Here is a 19,805-nt window from a genome sequence, read left to right as displayed (position 1 = left end):
TGTGTAAAGGAAAGAATGAATGGGGCCATGTATCGAGAGATTCTGAGTGAAAATCTCCTTCCATCAGCAAGGGCATTGAAGATTAGACGTGGCTGGGTCTTTCGGCATGACAATGATCTCAAACACACAGCCAGGGCAACAAAGGAGTGGCTTCGTAAGAAGCATTTCAAGGTCCTGGAGTGGCCTAGCCAGTCTCCAGATCTCAACCCCATAGAAAATCTGTGGAGGGAGTTGAAGGTCCGTGTTGCCCAACGACAGCCCCAAAACATCACTGCTCTAGAGGAGATCTGCATGGAGGAATGGGCCAAAATACCAGCAACAGTGTGTGAAAAGCTTGTGACGAGATACAGAAAACGTTTGGCCTCCTTTATTGCCAACAAAGGGTACATAAAAAAGTATTAAGATGAACTTTTGGTATTAACCAAATACTTATTTTCCACAATGATTTGCAAGTAAATTCTTTAAAAAACAAACAATGTGATTTTCTGTTTTTTTTCCCACATTCTGTCTCTCATGGTTGAGGTTTACCCATGTTGACAATTACAGGCCTCGCTAATATTTTCAAGTGGGAGAAGTTGCAACATATAGTGGTTGACTAAGTTCTTAGTTGCCCCACTGTAGGTTATTTAAAAAACTATACATATCTATATATATTTCACATAAAAAGAGAGTAGCACAAATAAGAACAGGGTTCTCCAACAAGGCTAAACAACCAAAGGCATCATGATACTTATTCGAGGATAAAATAAATACAACTCCAGAAATAACTATGGAATCACCAGTCCCGGTTGATGTTCACCCAGTTGTTTTATTGTGTAGAAATAAACAAATTATAGACATGACACAAAACTAAAACCATTTCAGGCCTGTACACTAGGCCTTTTCATCAAGAGCACAGGTGCCTGCTAATTAAAAAAAATAGCAGAGCATTTTTTTGGGTAGCTAATAGTGCACTTTTATTATGAACACTAATAATGTACACACACACTTACTATATTGGTATCTAAAGACAAAAACCAATGTAGTCCCTTTTCTTGTAGTCATGTCACCAAGCACGGTTTGCTGAATTCATCCAGTTGATTTAATGAGTAAATGAGTAATCTAGTTACTTTACTTATTCCCTTATTATCAAAGTAACTACGTTGCTTTAACAGTGATTTATCAGTTTTTACCAATTTTTCTCCCTTTGCTGCCTCAACATAAGAATGATAACCGAAAAATTTCATCACGATTTATCGATAATTGAATTTAAAGGGGAAGATCAGAATTTTTCACATAAGGTTTTATCTTTGGGTTAGCGAAGGTTTAATTACCGTAATTTCCGGACTATTGAGCGCCCCTGATTACAAGCCTCACCCAGTACATTTTTAAAGGAAAAACCATTGTGTACATACAAAAGCCTCTCCTGTTTATAAGCCGCTGGTGCCCACATAGTAACATGAGATATTTATGAAGAAATACACAGAGCTTTCTGACTTTTAATAACATACTTTAACGAATCGGGTTATAAATATAGCGCATGACTTACGGGAGTAAGGGAGGTGCGGAAGAGCAAGAGACGTGCCTTCCTGTTGTTGTGGGGGGGGGGGTGCGGGTCGGCTGCTGCAGACAGCAGTCGTGTGTTGTTCCACGAGTTTCCAAAATAAAGAATTGCAACCTAACTAAGCGGGTGACTCTTTGTCAACGTTACACTACCTTAACTCTTCTTTCTAGTGGGGTGGCGTGGCTCAGTGGTAGAGTAGTTGACGTTGTCCCCCAACCCATAGGTTGTGGGTTCGATTCTTTGCCCTGATGAACTCGTCTAAGTGTCCTTGAGCAAGATACTGAACCCCACGTTGCTCCTGGTGCTGCGTCACCAGTAGGTGGATAGCGAGATAGTGTAGAGCGCCTTGAAAGGTGGAAAAGCGCTATATAACACCATTTACCATTTCCAAAGAGCGCCAGCATAACGGCACTTAACTGACTCCTCAAGCTCACTCCTAACCGTGTGTCGTCTTCTTCGTCACGCAGCAGACCGGCTTTTCGAAACCTGTTGGTGATGGTGGATTTTTTTTTACACTGCGCCACGCTGTCAGACTTGTGCAAAAGTTGCTCTTTGCGTGCGGCCAGTTTTGGTAAACGATCTCTCATCCAAGCCTTCTATTCAACTTGGCACGTCATATCCATTTCTTCTAGCATTTTCCATGATGCGGGTCTGCTAATTTTACTAATGCACAAAGATGAGGGTCTGCTATGCACAAAGGTAAAATACGGGTAAGAGTGAAAACTAGCTTGTTCCTCGACACATATATTCCACGTGTTTTACGCTTACATTTTATGCTCCAGCGCTCCTGGCGGTCGTTAGAAAAATTGTTAAAATGGCCGCATCATTGCATACGCCGCAGGATTCAAAATGAGGGAAAAAAGTAGCGGCTTGTAGTCCGGAAATTATGGTAGTCTATGGAGTTTATTTCAACCACCATTGACTCGCACTAGTTTAGCCACTCCGGAGCCCTGAAACTAACAAATAACTGACAAACTGAATGGAATTTGTTGAAATGAACTCCACCGGCTAATTAAACCCCGCTAACTCGAAGAACTGAATTTGGAGTTAGGGTTAAGAGCATATCAGTGCCAATATAAAACAATGCAAATTGACGGCACAATAATCAACAACACACAAATGAATTGCACAGTGCAATAAACACAAAGGTGGGGGCGCACAACCCGAAAGTACACTGTACACACACGAGGTCAATTTGGCCACAAAACGTGGCAGCAATTAAGCCCTTTACTCTCAATTGGACTGATACCACATCCCAAAGATGCTTAACGAACACGTCATCTCACGGCATAAATGTGCAGCACGAATATGATGTAAACAATGCTTGCCAACTTGTAGCGATGACTGCCCGTCGTTGCAATGAAAGCTACGAAATGGCCGCGCATGTAGGGGGTCCAAACTATCTCTGATACCCTCTAGAATGAAGGAAAAATACCCACGTTCATTCATGGAAGTACACAGATCTACATTCCCTCGCACATCTCAACAGGTAGCTACACTTGGCTCGAATGTGCACCCGCACTGGAAGCCTGGGCCACGCCTTTCTCAGTCCCAAAACACTTAAAGTGTGTGACTCAAGATCAAAACAGGAAGTAGCTGTGAGTGGTTACCATGGAAATGCGTACCTTTCTAGCATTTTCTATGCAAAATGCTCTTCTTACATGACCACAATATTCTTCATTCTACATACATCATGAGGCAATAACAAAATAGTAACGCACAGACACTGAGGAAACTAACTTTAATCAGATTACTGGTTTGGAAAAATGAATGCGTTAGATTACTGGTTACTGAAAGAAAATAATCAGATAGTAACGCGTTACTGATAACACTGTCAGTCATAGATACTGCCATGCTGCTGCTTTTGGAGCTATTCACCAACTTTTGCCAGCACTTATTCAGAATTGTGGATTTACAGTGCCACAAAAAGTAGAACTGTAACCTACCATCTACTAAAACGACACGTTGCTCAGAGGAATCACATAATATTGTACTAACGTGACAGTGCATGTAACGCACATGAAAATGGACCAGTTTAAAAATGAAGCGACTTTCATTTTTTAAATGGTGACAATGGTGGCGTTATGTATTTTAGAGTGTTTTTAAGAGTGCGTGCACACTGAAGTCAATTGCCTTGCCTTGCCTAATTTTAAGGTCCGCTCATTTGACCTCGGGAAAACGAACGTACGCTGGTTTGACAGCAATTTGCTTGTTCCCTTTGCAAAATTTATAAAACATAAGATTGTATTCTAGCGTTATTGTTTTCTAGCGTTAGCCAAGGCCAAGAGTTTGAGCCACTCTGATCGGAATTCGTAAATATTTCTAGCAGTGTAACGGCTAACACTGGCTGTTGGCATATCTTCGGACTAGACACTGTTATATACGTGCTACCTGTTAGATACGTTATCAGTTCTTTACCGAGCAACTTGGTATGCCACCTTATCTGATGCTAACAGTGCTTGCTGGTTTACTCATGTAACACAAAGTGACAAAATGGTTGTTGGCAGTATTTGGCACGTTTTTGCAGGGAAAAAAAATCTAGTGGCTTATCAATGTGATTTGCTATCTAATGTCTTAAGGCAACGTCTTAATTTTTCTTGATTCTTAATAATTCTTAATTCTTTTTAATTGTGATTGGGGAAAGCGTGGCTAAGTGTTAGTGTAGTCACACTCTCTGAAAATGAGAGCGCCGCTGCCACCCACTTAGTCGATGTGCAATCACATTTTATTCTAGTACGGCAAAATAGTATGTTTCCCGAGGTCACATTCCCAATCCAGAGACTGCAAGCTGTAATAAAAACTAAAGTGATTCCATGTTTCTCCCCATAGTGTGATCAGAAAAAGAAACCTTTACTGTCTACTTCAATTTTTATTGTTGTTATTTTTAGTGTTTCCTAAAGCCAGAAAGTTGCCATTTGAAATGAATTAAATTTGGTTTCATATGTAAAAAAATGATCCTACACAATAGAAGAGCTGAATGAATGTCCACTGGGACTGGTGATTCCATAATTTTTGGTAGAGATTGTATCACATGGCAGACTTAAATTGCCATAGAGCATAGTGATTCACTTGCCTGCTTAGCCTCAATGGACTCTTAACAGTAGAAAGTACAAATTAACTCATTTTTTTGCGATTTTTGTTTAATCTATCCTAACAACTGTCTATCATGTTTTGTTGAAGATTATAATGAAATTCAAACCAGGGTGTTCAAATTAAACCTCTTTTTGTTTAGGTCTGCTAGAAATTGTAAAAAGAGAAACAGTCGGGATTATCTGTAAATATAGCTAAATGAGTTGAATAATAATCAGATGATATCAGAGCATCTCTATTGTACAAATCTCAGCTACAATCACGATACTAATACTGCCACCGATTTATACATTGTCAATTAACTGTCTTCAAAAAGCTGTTGCATTCATTACTCTCACTCTCAGGACTTCGTGTTTTCGCTTACTTATTTTTAGAGCATTTCTATTGCTGTCATATTTACCCTAATTGGATTGAACACATTTGCATGCTGCGCCTCCCTCGGTTTGCTTGGCTAATATATAACTTGAACAATTGATGAAATATCCCTTTAAAAAAATTGTGTCTTTCTTTCCTTTCATTCAAATAAGAATGGGAGTAGTTTATGTCCAAAGGTCAACTCTCCAGGGTACAGATTTTATATCATGTCGTATCATTTTAATCATTCATCTTTGAACATTGATCAACTATATGTACCTTTATGATGATATAGAGAGTTGCAAACAGTGCGATGAACTCCAAATGATCACTCGATGGTGGTGTTGAAAGCACTGAATGATTCTTTTGCACATGCGCAGTTCGAGTATGGTTACCGAAAAGTCACCTGTGACCCCTTTTCTACCCCCCTCCCCACGAGAAAGGTATGAGTTCTATTGTCACAAGGTCTAGTTCTTACAGAATCTTCTATAGTGAGTACTATAATTCTGAGTGACACAACGGGATTCATTGCACCGTAGTCACATTTTTAACTCTCGTTCTATTTCATCCCAGCTGACTGCCAGATGGCTGTGTTGAAAGCACTGAATGACTAATTTCATCGTAGGTCAAGGGGAATCCCAGACACAAACCTTATGGACTACTCCTAGTCGTTGTTTTTTTCAAAGGGTTTCACAGGCCCACTGTTCACAAAAAAACAAACAAACAAACAAACAAACAAACAAACACAAACAAACAAACAAAAATGATAATCCCTAATCTAAACTTCTAAAAGGGCAAGAAAACTCAAGAACTCAAAACGCCATGATAACAAGGCTACTCTGGATGCCCACAGTGGATGCTATACAATGGTATCAAAAACAGCAGAGTGCATCCACACGTAATGAAGCGCCACATGTCAATTCTCCGGAGTCCTTTTCTCAAGAAGTGATGCTTGACTCCCCCAGCATTGCCTCCAGGGAAGTCTGAGTCCATTAATTCAAAAAAAGCAACTCTCCCCGGAGATCAGTACTCATAAGATAGCCAAATGCTGTTGTAGATTTTAGGGCTAAGAAACCAGAAGCAGACATGATACAAAAAATAAATAAATGAAAAAATGTTTAAAAAAAAAAAGTGCTTCGACGATCGTTAGATACTAGCCCATGCTACACAATTACCAAGTTTCAAGACAGTCGATTCACGATTGCTGGAGGAGTAGTACTTCAAAGTTTCTGTACACAAGAACAACAACAGCGACTTCATTCAAGCATTCCGTGTTTTTTGAAATGGTCATTCAACACGCCTATAACTCCAATTAGCCAAGTTTTGTATTTCAGGCCAGTGGTCCCCAACCTTTTTTTTTCCGGCCATGGACCTGTTTGTATAGTGCAGACATATTTTAATGTATGGTACCTGCTGTTTTGTTTCTTTGTTTTTTTTTTTGTAGGCAATGCGCTGATATAAATTGTGTCAATCACTCATTTATTTTCTATAGACAAACAAAATCGGATAAGGAGGAGGCAGATGAATGAATCAGTTTTCTTTATCGAACAGTTGTTCATAAGCACACACTCTTGTATGACGTTTGTGCTGAAAGGAGATTCCTAAGCTCTTATATGAATGGGTTTATGTGTCTTTCATTCATTTGTTCGTGGTTTGTTTATAAAAAGAATTGAGACAATTTTACTATCTAACAATAACTCAAGTGTTATTATGCTTCTCCAAACACAATACAAACGGCACTTAAGAAACTGATTAGCATAATTGCTTCCTAACTGAGCTCACACGCTCCGTGCTAAGTAGTAACGTCTCATCAACAAAGAATACAGATAATACAATTGGATCTAACAACACAAAAGACAATCTAACTCTTGACCAGGGGTCGCGTTAACCGAATATTTTCTGTCGTTGACCGGTTTTTTAAAACGGTGACGGAAAAAACTGAAGTCCATCCGTCATTTTGACAGGTTGCAATTCACACCCCAGACCACAGGGTGGCGAGTGAGCATATTAATTAGCTATTGTCTCTCTTGATGCATGACGTCGTTGGCCTTACTCGGAAAAGGGTTAAGGTTAGGGTTAGGGTTAGGGCAACTGAGTGTTTGCCTGGCACGGCCAGACTGTTCCCCCTGTATTTTTCAAACACTGAGAGAAAAGTCTGGGACACAGCCTCTCGAGTAGGTACAAAATCAATCGACAAATCAGATTTGTTTATTTGCGTGACGTGTTCTTCCGAGAATATGCTCCAATCCGCGGTAAATTCAGTTTTAAATGAGCTAAAACACATCGACACGAGACATTGACAACAGTCTGTCTCGCGCTAGCCATGTTGAATAAACTCCGTTCTCCTCGTATGTTTACTTCCGCGCGCAAGTCCCTCGTCCTGCCCTCGTCGCTTTGCTAACGGCACGTCTGCCCGTCGCTGATTGGTGCACTCCGCTGTCTGTTTGCCTCTTGTTAAGCTTGTTCGGACAGAATATTAATTAAAAATGAATGAAAACTAAATACTATTGAATATGTCATTATTATCATTTTAAAAATGTGACGGGTAAAAATAGATTATGACCGGATTTTTATGACACTGTCAGTCAAAATGACAGACAACGAAAAAGTCTAGCGCAACCTCTGCTCTTGACACAATTTTTTTTTTTTGATTCAGCAACCCAACAACAGCAGCAGCAGCAGTTACAGTAGTGAACTCTCTCTCCTGCTTGCTCTAATCGATGGTGCGCGCGCAGACTAATTTATTAATCAAATTAATCGATTACTTGTTGCAGCCTTAGTAAAATTTTTTATCAAATGTTAAAATAAAGGATGTCCCTAATCCGATCAGATGGTCGGAAATCTGGCCTGATCATGTATTTTCATATGATCGGTATCAGATGTAAAACAACAGGTTTCTAAAATGTAGTGAAGTTTCTTAAGTGGAGTAAAATGTAGGGATTTACGTTGAAGTATTAACTAATTGGCTGCCATTGACGGTGATAGACATCCAATCTATTTAGACTATAAGGGCCGGCAGCGATCGTTAGCGTTCGTGTAGTACAAGTAGGCATGTGCCGGTACGATACTCTGACGGTGTGATAATCTTAAACCAAAATATCACGGTTTCACGGTATCACGATATTGCAATTACAGCTCTAAAATGTGTTACTTTGAGATATCTGGGTTAAAAAAAAAAACTTTTTAATTTTGAAAACATATTGGCAAAGTGGAACGTAAGTATAAAGTTAAAATAAATATAAAACATAAATTTAATAAATGCAGTCCTTTAGGTGAGCCTTAACCCACAGCTCGACATTATTACTATCAGAACCAAAATAATTGAATTATTTTCCATAAAAAGCATGTGTGTATGACTTGTATCATGTTCACATTATATACGCACGCACGCACGCACGCACACACACACACACACACACACACACACACACACACACACACACACACACACACACACACACACACACACACACACACACACACACACACTCTTTCTCAACACATACAGTTGCCAGAGAGAAAAAAACACCACGTTTTACCACCGCTAGACACACTAAACTCGCTGGAATTAACTATCGTAGCTGGTGGGAAACGTTTTTTAATTTTGTGTAAATGCGAAATCATATTGGAGGTTTAGGTTTATCAGTACCTTATGTAAACAGAGCTTTTCCGATGAAAATTTTTGTGTATAAATGCTTAAGTCCCAGAATTCTTTCAAGATATGGATGTAAAACAGTCTCGATTCCTGGTTAAAAGCAAAAAAAAAAAAACGTGCAGTTAGCATTTATTTTACGTAAATATATCGAATGTGATGCTAGTCTGTCAGTCAATGTGGCGGCTGCCATATGTAAACAGAGCTATTCCGGTGAAAAATCTTGTGAATAAATGCATAAATCCCTGAATTCTTTATAGATATGGACGTAAAACGGGCTTGATTCTTGGTTGAAAGCAACAACAAAAAAAAAAAAAACTTGCAGTTAGCATTTATTTTACGTAAATATGTCGAAGTACTATGCTAGTCTGCTAGTCAAAGTGGCGGCCGCCATAAGTAAACAGAGCTATTCCGGTAAAAATTCTTGTGAATAAATGCTTAAATCCCTGAATTATTTATTGGTTAAAAGCAAAAAAAAAAATGTGCAGTTCGCATTTATTTTACGTAAATATGCCGAAGAATGATGCAAGTCTGTTAGACAATGTGGCGGCAGCCTTACAACAAAGAGCTTTTTACGTTGAAAATTCAACTTCAATCAACTTCAATTCCTTTGTTGTCATTGCAATTGTGACAAAAACGAAAAATATAATAAATACCCTGAATTCTCGAACAAATCACTCCTGAGACAATCCTTCCTGTTTGAATGCGGTACAGCTTTCGTCCTATTTCAACATAAATCCGGCTTTGGATCGCTGCATGTGTCGCTGCGACCGACTGCGAATAACTGAAGCGGATTGTGGGGTGGCCCCCTACTTGAAGGAGTGGCGCAGTGAAAGTCGAATCTGACCCGTCAATATCATTAAGAAGTCTATGGGGCAATCAATGCTGAATTCCATTTCAGTTCTAGTTTTGCTAAAAACCTGCAAATGATTAAAACGTACGATTCGTCGCATTCTGTAATGTCTTGCTTTTAAGGTGATAGTCACCAATTTGGCTTCCCCACTTTGTGGCATCACAGCTTATTGTTCAACTGGTTGAATATCAATCTATGTTCTTCAACACATTGTCTTTTCAACGTGGTTGAATACATTATCATTTTAATCTAGGTCACAGTCCCGATTTCAACTTTATTATGAGTGAGATTCACTGTCGCTCTTATTGGAGCTTGCATGAATTCAGTGTGTCTTTACTCACTTTTCCTTCTCCTGATACCAGCATTTTGTTGCAATGGCGCATCTTATTAACTCTAATCATCTGCAGATATTGATATCGGATAATCACGTTTCAAATCATTGCTTCATTGTACCCTTCATCAAAATTCATGGTTTGGTCCTTCTCTTTGCCCAATCCTTGTCCCCTCTCCTACTTTATTTTTGTTTGACATCTCTTTTGTTATTCCTTTTTTCAACTGCCCCTGCTTTTTTCGTGCTCCTTCACACAGGTGGTGAGTCAGAGATTCCCACAGAACAGTATCGGTGCAGTGGGCAGTGCCATGTTTCTGCGATTTGTTAATCCGGCTATTGTATCCCCGTACGAGGCTGGCATCTTGGAGAAAAAGCCTCTTCCTAGGATCGAACGGGGTCTCAAACTCATGTCTAAGGTAAGCAGATAGGTGGGTAGAATAGCCAAAATTTTGACTTCAAAATTTTACTACTCAAGTAAAAGTAAGAATCCGAAAAATTTACAAATGAAAAAGTATTCAGTGAGAGGAATACTACCGTAAATAAGTAACGGCTAACAATGTCAGAATTTTTATTTTTTTAGTTTTTTTAGACAATGGTATATATTTTTTCCACAGCACAGTTTCAGCAAAAAAAAAAATCATGTTGAATTTATACTGGATGAAAAACTTTAATGCCAGTGGTCCACAAAAATGTTTAATTTTGAGGCTGTTCCTCCACTGATTATGTAAAGACTCACATTAAACTGAATCCTAATCTAAATATATACCACCTAGCAGTAAGGGGCGAATGTTTTTCATTATCAGACCACACAAGTTTAACTAGGGAGGTGCTTATAAGATGCATCAAGGCTTTACAATACTGGAGGGCAACATTTAATGGTTGTTATAATTGTCAATCTTGTCTTTTCCTCTAGATTTTGCAGAGCATTGCCAACCATGTTTTGTTTACAAAAGAAGAGCACATGAGGCCTTTCAACGATTTTGTGAAGACCAACTTTGATTCAGCCCGAAGGTAAGACGCACATTAAAAGCAGTGACCAAGTAATCAACTTTGGTTCCACCCTCTGTCCAAAATTGCTAAATGTATAAATGTCAAAAAGTGTCAAATTGTCAGCCGAGTCATTTTTATATGTAAAAACTAAACTTGTTTATTACAAGTTTGGAACACAATGCATGTATGTGATTGTTATCTGAAATATATATTTTTTAAATTCATAAATGTTTGATTGATTAAACATAAACACATTACAAGATATAAAAATTCAAAGAAAAACAAAGGATCATCAACTGATGTCATAGTTCAGTGCAGTTGACATGTTCAAAGGAAATGGAAAGGAGAACTTATCTCGTCCTACCACATATTACTCATACTATGTAAAGACTAGTAGGTTATTTATATTCTACGACGGAGTATTCGAGCAAGAAAAAGAAAAAAAATAGGACTACTAGATTAAAGTCGTACTATTAGTATGAGTGAAAAAGTAGCACTAATACTATGACGAAAAATGTCGTACTATTAGTATGAGAGAAAAAGTCTCAAACTATTTGTGTGAGAATAAAGTCGTATAATTACGTACGAGAAAACAAGTCATATTATTTGTCCGAGAATAAAGTCGTACAATTACATATAGCTAGTGTAGCTGAATTAGCTGCTATGTACTTAACGAATGTTAGCTTAATTTAGCAGGAGCTACGACATAGTATTAGGATAAATCCTTCTATTCATTATAATTTGATGTAGATGAGTCAAAAGATAAAAGATTTCCTTATTTCAGAAACATATTCTGAAATATAGCCTCACGAGGTACTCATTATTGTTCCAGTTCACTATTACTTTACGTACACTGTATTATGTGAATTAGTTTAATTGGGAGCTATGACAAAGTATTAATATATATCCTTGATTGTGATTTGATGTAGATGAGCCAAAGGATTAAGGATTTCCTTATTTGTGAAGCCGATTCTGAAACACAGCCTCACGAAATGCTCTCAAATTGTTGATTTTAACAAAGGCGGCAAAGCGTTACGTAAAGAATGTAGCAACTAATTCGGCTACTTTAGCTGTGTTTAATATTATGACTTTATTCTCATACTAATAGTAAGATTTTAATCCCGTAGTCCTGTTTTTTTCTTTCGTTGGCCGTCATATTCCTTTGTAATATTTACTAATTAAAGAAAAAATCAAAACATATTCCTCTTAAAATCTTCACAAGTGTTAACTAGTATACTAATATACACTTACCTGTATATACTGTAGATAAAATAAAAGGCATATGCAGACAAACTATTATAGTATAATAACAGTTTGATGTATATCATTTAACGCAGACATACACACATTTTTTGTAACTATATTTTTAAACATACTAACTTACGACTAAACCCTAGCACAGTGAGTGAGTCAGAATTTTTATGTAATTAATAATAATTGTTATGTAAATAAATACCTTTCATGGAAACACACATTTGATTTATATTAGTTCATAACTTGGATTTTTAAAAGCCACTTGTGCCCCTTAACTTGCATTTTAAAGGTGGGTGATTTTAAACAACTTTTGAATAAGGCGGTAAAGTTGTTTATTTCATGCTTTGTTTTTTATTCTAATTTGTACTGCTTTGAATTTGACTGCGTGGTGGAAGTTGTGTTTAGTTTGACCAATAATAAAGTGGTGATTCAGTAAAATTGTTACTATTAATAACTCTTAGCACACAGTGAGATAACTATGGCAGGTAAAATGAACACTATAATGTGTATATACTAATAGATTTCTTATTCAGAAGGTCTTAGATTTCATAAAAGATACCTATCGGTTTTTTATATTATACATATATAATTTAAAAAAAATCTATGTAAGATTTTCAGCATAGATTTGCATCAATTAGAACACCAATACATTTTATTTCATCAACTCTTTGAATTTCAATTGAGTGGACCATGCTTTTGAATTGGTGTTTAGTTTGTCCAGTGACAATTATGATAAACTTCGATGGTCTAGATTCAAAGATTGTTTGTTTGTGTCAGTTTTCTTTTTAAATACATTTATTTTTCCACAATAGTCATAAACTGTGTGAGATTTCCTCCAGAACGAGTTTTTCATCAGAAAATATAATTTTTTGTACTATTACAAACACAGTATTTGACCAAACACAGACCCTTTGGGGGCCCATGTGTTCTCATTTGGTTTGGTTTTAAATTGGTAATTGCACGTATTGACCTCTATTATCTTGTAAACTTTGTATCCATTGATACGCCAAACCTCTTATGTAGGGATGGGAATCGAAATCCGATTCCAATTCGGAACCGGTTTTAGTGTTTCGAGGCCTCGACATCACAATGAAAAAGCCTTAACGATCCCTGTAACGAGTCCTGAAGACGCATATTGCGTCGTGACTGTCTTGTTGTCCAAACACATCAAACTAGCATGGCGCCAAGACCCACCCGCTCCAAAGTTTGGCTACACTTCACCAGGAAAGAGGGTGAAAATGAAAGGTTACGATGGTTTAGCACGAGCATTGCAGCTGTAAACATAACAATGACAGCACGTAGGTTCAAACGCTCGAAAGTGTGTCTTCACTTCACGAGGAAAAATTACAACAAAACGACTTACAATCATTGCAAGGTGGAGATAACTGCATCTGGAGGGAAGGTGGAGATAACTGCATCGGGAGGGAATAGACTGCACTGTCCTCACAGAGACAGCTATACAGGTAGCTAAACTCCGAAATGACGATACAGAAGACGTTGGTATAATTTGCTGACTTTATTCAACCATCACTTGAAGAGTGAAACTAAAAATAGAAATGAAACAAATCAATTCCGTCCCCAATAACAAACAGGTTTGCATCAACGTAAATCAGCGATGATTAGCGGCTAATTCAGTAATAACAAAGCAGTTAGCATGCGTTCGCTAGCATTAGCACATCGTTCAAACCACTACACAACTGGATTTAAGTGTCCGATCGTGAGTGGAAACACACAAAGACAACACAAAAGATGATACATACAGGCGTTGTCTCTGTAGATATTTTACAAGCATTAACAAAGAACGTAGGGTCGCAGCAGTGCTTCCCTCTCTCACTAACTCGCTCACTTGCTTGGAGGCGGCATTTCTTCTTCATCACGTGAGCGTGTTCTTCTTCGCGTGAGGAAGCGCAAGGGCGCCCCCACTTGAGCTTGAAAGCACCATAAAAACTAAAAGGCATGCATTTCAATATACTGGTAAATACTACTTTAACAGGGGGCCCCAAACTACGGCCCGCGGGCCGAATACGGTCCGGCCCCCTGAACAATACCAGAGAGCATTTTGAATTTTTTTTTTTTTTTTTTTTCTCAATAGTGTTAATTATTTTCTGGCCTTTTTCTGTGAAGAACTCAGAGAGGGTTATTTGGTTATTATCTATTTGATTAATAGTGTTATTTTTATTAATTATTATTATATTATTATTTTTATTTTATTTACTTTTGTTCCGTGAAATATCCAGAAAGGGTTATTTGATTGTGGCATTCTGAAAAACAATAATTTTTTACATTTAGGCACTCCTGCAATCATCACACTTTTTCTGTTACAAACTGACCCCGCCCCCTCATCAGAGAAGGGAAAAGTTATGCGGCCCTCATTGGAAAAAGTTTGGGGACCCCTGCAAGTTTAACACATATTGCTAACGGCAGACCAACGACCTATATGCCAATATATACCAATATTTTTTATTTCTGTTACAAAAATGTTTCAGTAAAATGTTACATTCTTGTGCATTTGCCACTTATTGCCACAGTTAATATTAGAGCTGGGAATCTTTGGGCACGTAACGATTCGATTACGATTACGATTCAGAGGCTCCGATTCGATTATAAAACGATTATTGATGCACCCCACTCCTTTTTTTTTTTTTTTTTTTTTTTAATTTTTTTTTTTTAATTTTTTTATTTGTTTTGTACATTAGTTCCAAAATTGTTCAAAAATCCTCTCAGGCTAAACCAAACTACTATTTCAGTATCAAGTTAACATATAGCAGTAAACAAATATACAAAAATAACAGTAAATAAAAAAACTCCAGTCCCCATTCTATATCAGCAGCTTTAAAATACTTTCAATTAATTTAATGTTGTGAATCAACCGTTAAAGTTGTTAAAATTGCTCCTGTTATTCCATAATTTCTCTTTTGTCTACTTTCAACATGTAAAAGTTTTTAAACTATTTTAAAGATAGATTCAAGTCAATATTTTACCGATTTAGGAGTATTTTAGATAAAAAGTTAATTAGGTTCGCTTGGAAGGTTCGCAACAACAGCCTTGCAGGGAAGTGTACTGCTTTAAGATGGCGGCCGTTACTAAAGCCCGCATCTAGTTTTTTGTAGATGTGCTTGTAACGATACCAAAGCTATAATGCATCTAGTCCTATATAAATGATATCTACCGTAACATAATGTGGCTTGTAGCAGCTTTTCGGCAGCAGTCAGGTATGTTTTTTTTTTTTTTTTTTAATCTCGTGGCATGAGTTGAGCTAGAGCCGTGAGTTGAGCATTGGCGTTACCCGAGGGGCCGGGTAATGAGAAGCATGATGTTTAGCTACTCTCGCTCCGTCCCTAATTGCGTACTGAAGACCGCGCGGCGCGCTGAGTGTGTCGTACTTCTGCTTTACTTGGCATATTTCAATAATCGGAATTTGGATGTTTGTGAATCATTCTCGAATCTTCCACGGCCGAATCGTGAATAATCTTAAGAATCGGAAATTTTGCACACCTCTAGTTAATATTGAGGCTTTGGGCCTCTTTTGACCTTGTTGTGAGTTTTTAAGGTTGTGACTTCTGATTAAACAAACTCAATGCCAATCAAAACGTTTGTTCTTCTTTTTCCCCAAATTAGAATCGGTAAGAGAATCGATAAAGAATCGAATCGTTAAGCAATATCGATAATGGAATCGGAATCGTAAAAATCCTATCAATTCCCATCCCTACTCTTATGCCATACCTCTCTATTTTTTCATTGTTATTTTATGATTTATAGTATCAAAAGATTTTAAGATTTTAAGATATTATTTTCTTATCCATACTAGGTGTGATTTCTTCTTCGAGTCCCTTTACTGCAATAGAGGTGGATCATTTTACTCTGAAACTGTATTGACTTAAAAGATTTGTTAATCAACAAAATTGCAAAGTCTGCGTTATGCAACATTATGTTGGAGAACAAAAGCAGCACCATATCTTGGTCTGGTGGTATTGCCACACCTGTTCTATTGCAGAAACGTCACTGATTTATTTGATTAAGATTTTTATCTCTGTAAGTGGAAAAAAACACTTTTCAGTCTAATTTGTGTCTTCATTCTTGGTTGCCAGTTTTTTCTTGGACATAGCATCCGACTCTCCACCGAGTGACTCTGTGAACCACAGTCTGTCTTTTATCAGTGATGGTAATGTGCTTGCCCTCCACCGACTATTATGGAACAACCAGGAGAGGATTGGCCAGTACCTCTCCAGCAACAGGTCAGCACATTTTTTGATGAATTGATTAATAAATCAGGAGTTGATTATTGTAGGTCCATTGAAAAATTTATCGAATTAGTTAATGAAATGAATTATTTTGTTCCAGTATAACTGTGCTTCATTGCAAAAACATATACAGCCAACATGCTAAACCTGAACCATCAAACACCTTTGGGGTGAACTAAAAAATGGCCTTACACTACACAAGAATCCAGCTATTCAAATCAGACTATTTAATGAATGTTGATAAATGGCTATATTTTTTTTCATTTTAATACCTTCTTTGAGGGGATCAATGCCATTGTTTATCAACTCCTTTTCCTTCCTCTTCGAATCCATGTCCCCTCTTTCTAGAGACTATTCATCAGACTCTGCATAATTTACTGCTTGTACTCGCCTCCTATGGACTGGGTGGTCTTCTCCTGATGTTCCACACCTTTTTCCTACCCCTGCTTTGTTGTTGTGATTCCATATTTCCAATATAATGGTGATCAAAATGGATTATTCCAGAAGAGAGAGGATATAACATTTCGCAGACGCAAGATGGCTCCATTGACGTGAACTTCGACTGGATTTTTTTCAGTCAACTCAGAAAACTTTAGTTACGATGCGACAGTGCTGCCATCTGGTGTTCAATGAAAGAGCTACTATACATTGATATACTGCCCAAAAATGACTTGATGACTAGTACAACAGACGTTATGGCCCACAGAAACACTCCAGCGCGGAATATGTAGGATTAAAAGAGGAGCAAAGAACATCCTTAAAAGCGTTTTCGATGGGAAACGATGTTTTTGCAAGTGTGATGAGAAGAACCATCGTTCAATCAGCAGCCGTATGTTTTTTTAAGGTTTCTCCTCGAAAACTGGTCTTAATCGGTTCTTGCCCAGTAAATACATCCGGAGCAGATATATGGAACAATCTGGCGTGCCAAGTCAGAGCTGATCAGAACCCAGCCTAAAATGACTTTTCTCTTGAAGGAATCTGACCTTTTAGCCAGATTGCCCAAATCACGGCAGCTGAATTGCCAGACCCGCGCTGGTGCAGCGCCAACAACCCGGGCCAGCGGAACCCTGGCCAAAAGGGCAAACTCTGCGCGTTCACCTTAGTCTTAACCACTTGTACTGAATCCATTTTGAAAGCTGGAAAATGGCTTTGAAACACAAGTTGACAATTTATTCGGGTCGACAGTGATCAAACGGCAAGGCAAAACAGCAACAGACCTAGGCGAGGAGGCACCAAATTACAAGTCAACAAAAGGTTCCCAAGAAAAATTACAACCATTAGTTAAGCATTCAGTCTTTTAAAGGCTCCGGTGAGGTGGGCCTTGATCCGGAAGAAGGGTGTGTTTGGCCGTTGTTTAGGATAATCTTCTATCGCACTTTGGGCTGTTTAGTTCGTGCATCACAGTTGCTGAGTCACCGTTACTGGGGCTACCGCGGTGGGGCGCTTGGAGTCTTATCAGTCGTGTTATCAGTTGGATATCGGGTGTTCTCCGGTGTTCCTTGTGTTGGAACAGGACGTCCCGCCATTTGTTCTGGACTGTCCTGAAGAGCTGATTGTGGGATTTGATGTTGCAGACGTGGGCTTGTAGATATCTTGCCTATCACCTGGTAATCAGTGTCAATCTTGCTCAGTCAGCTTTATGACGCACGTGTTGAGTTTCCGTGGTCAGAACTTCAGAATGCGTCTTTATCTGCACGTTGCCTTGGCGCTGCAAGTGCTAATCATTCCAAGGGCCACTGTTCATAATATCAAATATATTCTGCTTGTTTTTTCTTAAACCATTATATAAATGCTATTTATTTTATATTGGGTGTGTTAGAGGAATACAAACAGTTGAACAGTAAATACGAGAAAAGATACCATTCTCTTTATTCTGCAGAGTGTCCAGGCTCTCCCTTAGAGATCCTCCTAGCTATCTCGATAGAAACCCCCTTACCCTCTAGCAGAACATGAAAACATGGAAAACCAAAGGCAAGGATGGTCCCAGTAGTCAACAGAGTTTCTCAGTCATCTGGGATTGCTCGGAGTAGAGCCACTGTTTCTCTGCATCCAGAGGAGCCAGATTAGTTGGCTTGGTCATGAAGTGTCCCTGGCAAATCCCATTGGGAGGAGGCCTCTGAGTCAACTCAGGACACGGTGGGGAGACTTTTCAGGCTTGCCTTTGAATCTCTCTGGATCCCTCTGGAAGAGCTGGATGAAGTTGGAACTGAGAGGAATGTCTGGGCCGTTGTGGTATCAGTTTTAAGGTGCTATAACAAGGAAGTGTGCAAAAGTAAGAATCTTAGTGTTGTGACAGCAATATCTTGTAGTCTGTAATGCTACCAGATTTCAATTCTCATATAATCTTGTCGTGTATGGCCACCTTAAAACAGAAATGTTGAAGTTAATGCACTCATTAACTTCTCAAATGTTCTTCCGGATGAATGGGGAAAAAATAAGGATCTGACAGACACATTATATCATCTAATTGAGAAAGTAAGAGTCTTAAGAGAGAGTGATGTGCAGTATTTATATATATATATTTTTTTTTTTTTTTTTTTGAAACAGTGACTGTTGGCTAATCTAAACAATCCTAATCAATCTCCCTAGAGACCACAAGGCAGTGGGCAGGCGTCCTTTTGACAAAATGGCAACCTTGCTGGCATATTTGGGGCCGCCTGAACACAAGCCTGTGGCTGACAATCACTGGTCCAGCCACAATATGATGACAAGCTCCAAATTTGAAGACTTCATGACCAGGTAAGATTCAACCTTTTGAAAAGAATCCTCAAGTACTGAGCAAATGTGTATAATGTCTGGAGGCAGATAAAAGATAAAATGTGAAAATTCTGCAATCTCTTCAGAATAAACGAATGAACACATTAAAGAAAAACAAATTTACTACCCTCTTTCGTACTGTGTGCTGGCGAAACATGCTTTGTACATGAGGCTAATGGTGTTTATTATGTTTGGTGCCAAAATCGGTCAGATGTCGCTGCTATTTTCTAAATGCTTTTTAACCCTTTCTGGAGTCGTTTTTGGCAGTTTTTTTGTCTAACAAACTTTATTTTGTTTCTATTTACTGTGGTACCTCAAGATATAGCGATAATAAGAAGAGAAATAATAAATAATTTGTTAACGACCTCAATCTAGTCTGTGCCTCTTGACTAATCAGAATACAGATTTGTGCATGTTGCCCTCTCGTGGTTGAACGCCATTACTGGGGTGTTTGCACACCTTTAGCAGCCCAGCGTCAGTCAGTGTAAACAGTAAGGTTAGCTGCTATGTGCTGTGGGCAGAGATGTCTTTGGACAGTTTTTTATGAAAAGGCCACCTGCTGAGCCAGAAGATGAGCCTACAACCAAATCCGTTCTGTATAATATGTGGCTAAACGCTAGCAAACGAGGCAACAAAAGCAAATGCACTGAGAGCATCATACCTCGTGGCGAACCGTATTGCTAAAGCCAAGAAATGATTGTAGAAGAGCTCATTATGCTTGCGACCAACGATATTTTCCG

At 38.4% G+C, this 19,805-nt stretch overlaps 1 protein-coding gene across 3 annotated transcripts in view; it reads left to right on the top strand.

The window, feature by feature from the left end:
- nf1a (neurofibromin 1a) overlaps window positions 1-19,805 on the top strand; it is a 172,839-nt gene that overhangs the window by 82,118 nt on the left and 70,916 nt on the right. For all 3 annotated transcript variants that reach the window (XM_057839706.1, XM_057839707.1, XM_057839705.1), the window contains 4 exons: window positions 10,081-10,239; window positions 10,737-10,834; window positions 16,156-16,302; window positions 18,898-19,047. In XM_057839706.1, the coding sequence (XP_057695689.1) occupies window positions 10,081-10,239; window positions 10,737-10,834; window positions 16,156-16,302; window positions 18,898-19,047 (554 nt within the window). The remainder of the gene's footprint in view (window positions 1-10,080; window positions 10,240-10,736; window positions 10,835-16,155; window positions 16,303-18,897; window positions 19,048-19,805) is intronic.

Source organism: Corythoichthys intestinalis, chromosome 6 (genome assembly GCF_030265065.1).
Source record: "Corythoichthys intestinalis isolate RoL2023-P3 chromosome 6, ASM3026506v1, whole genome shotgun sequence".
Taxonomy (NCBI): Eukaryota; Metazoa; Chordata; class Actinopteri; order Syngnathiformes; family Syngnathidae; genus Corythoichthys; species Corythoichthys intestinalis.
The sequence above is the reverse complement of the archived record's forward strand: the minus strand, read 5'-3'. Positions and strand labels throughout refer to the sequence as shown.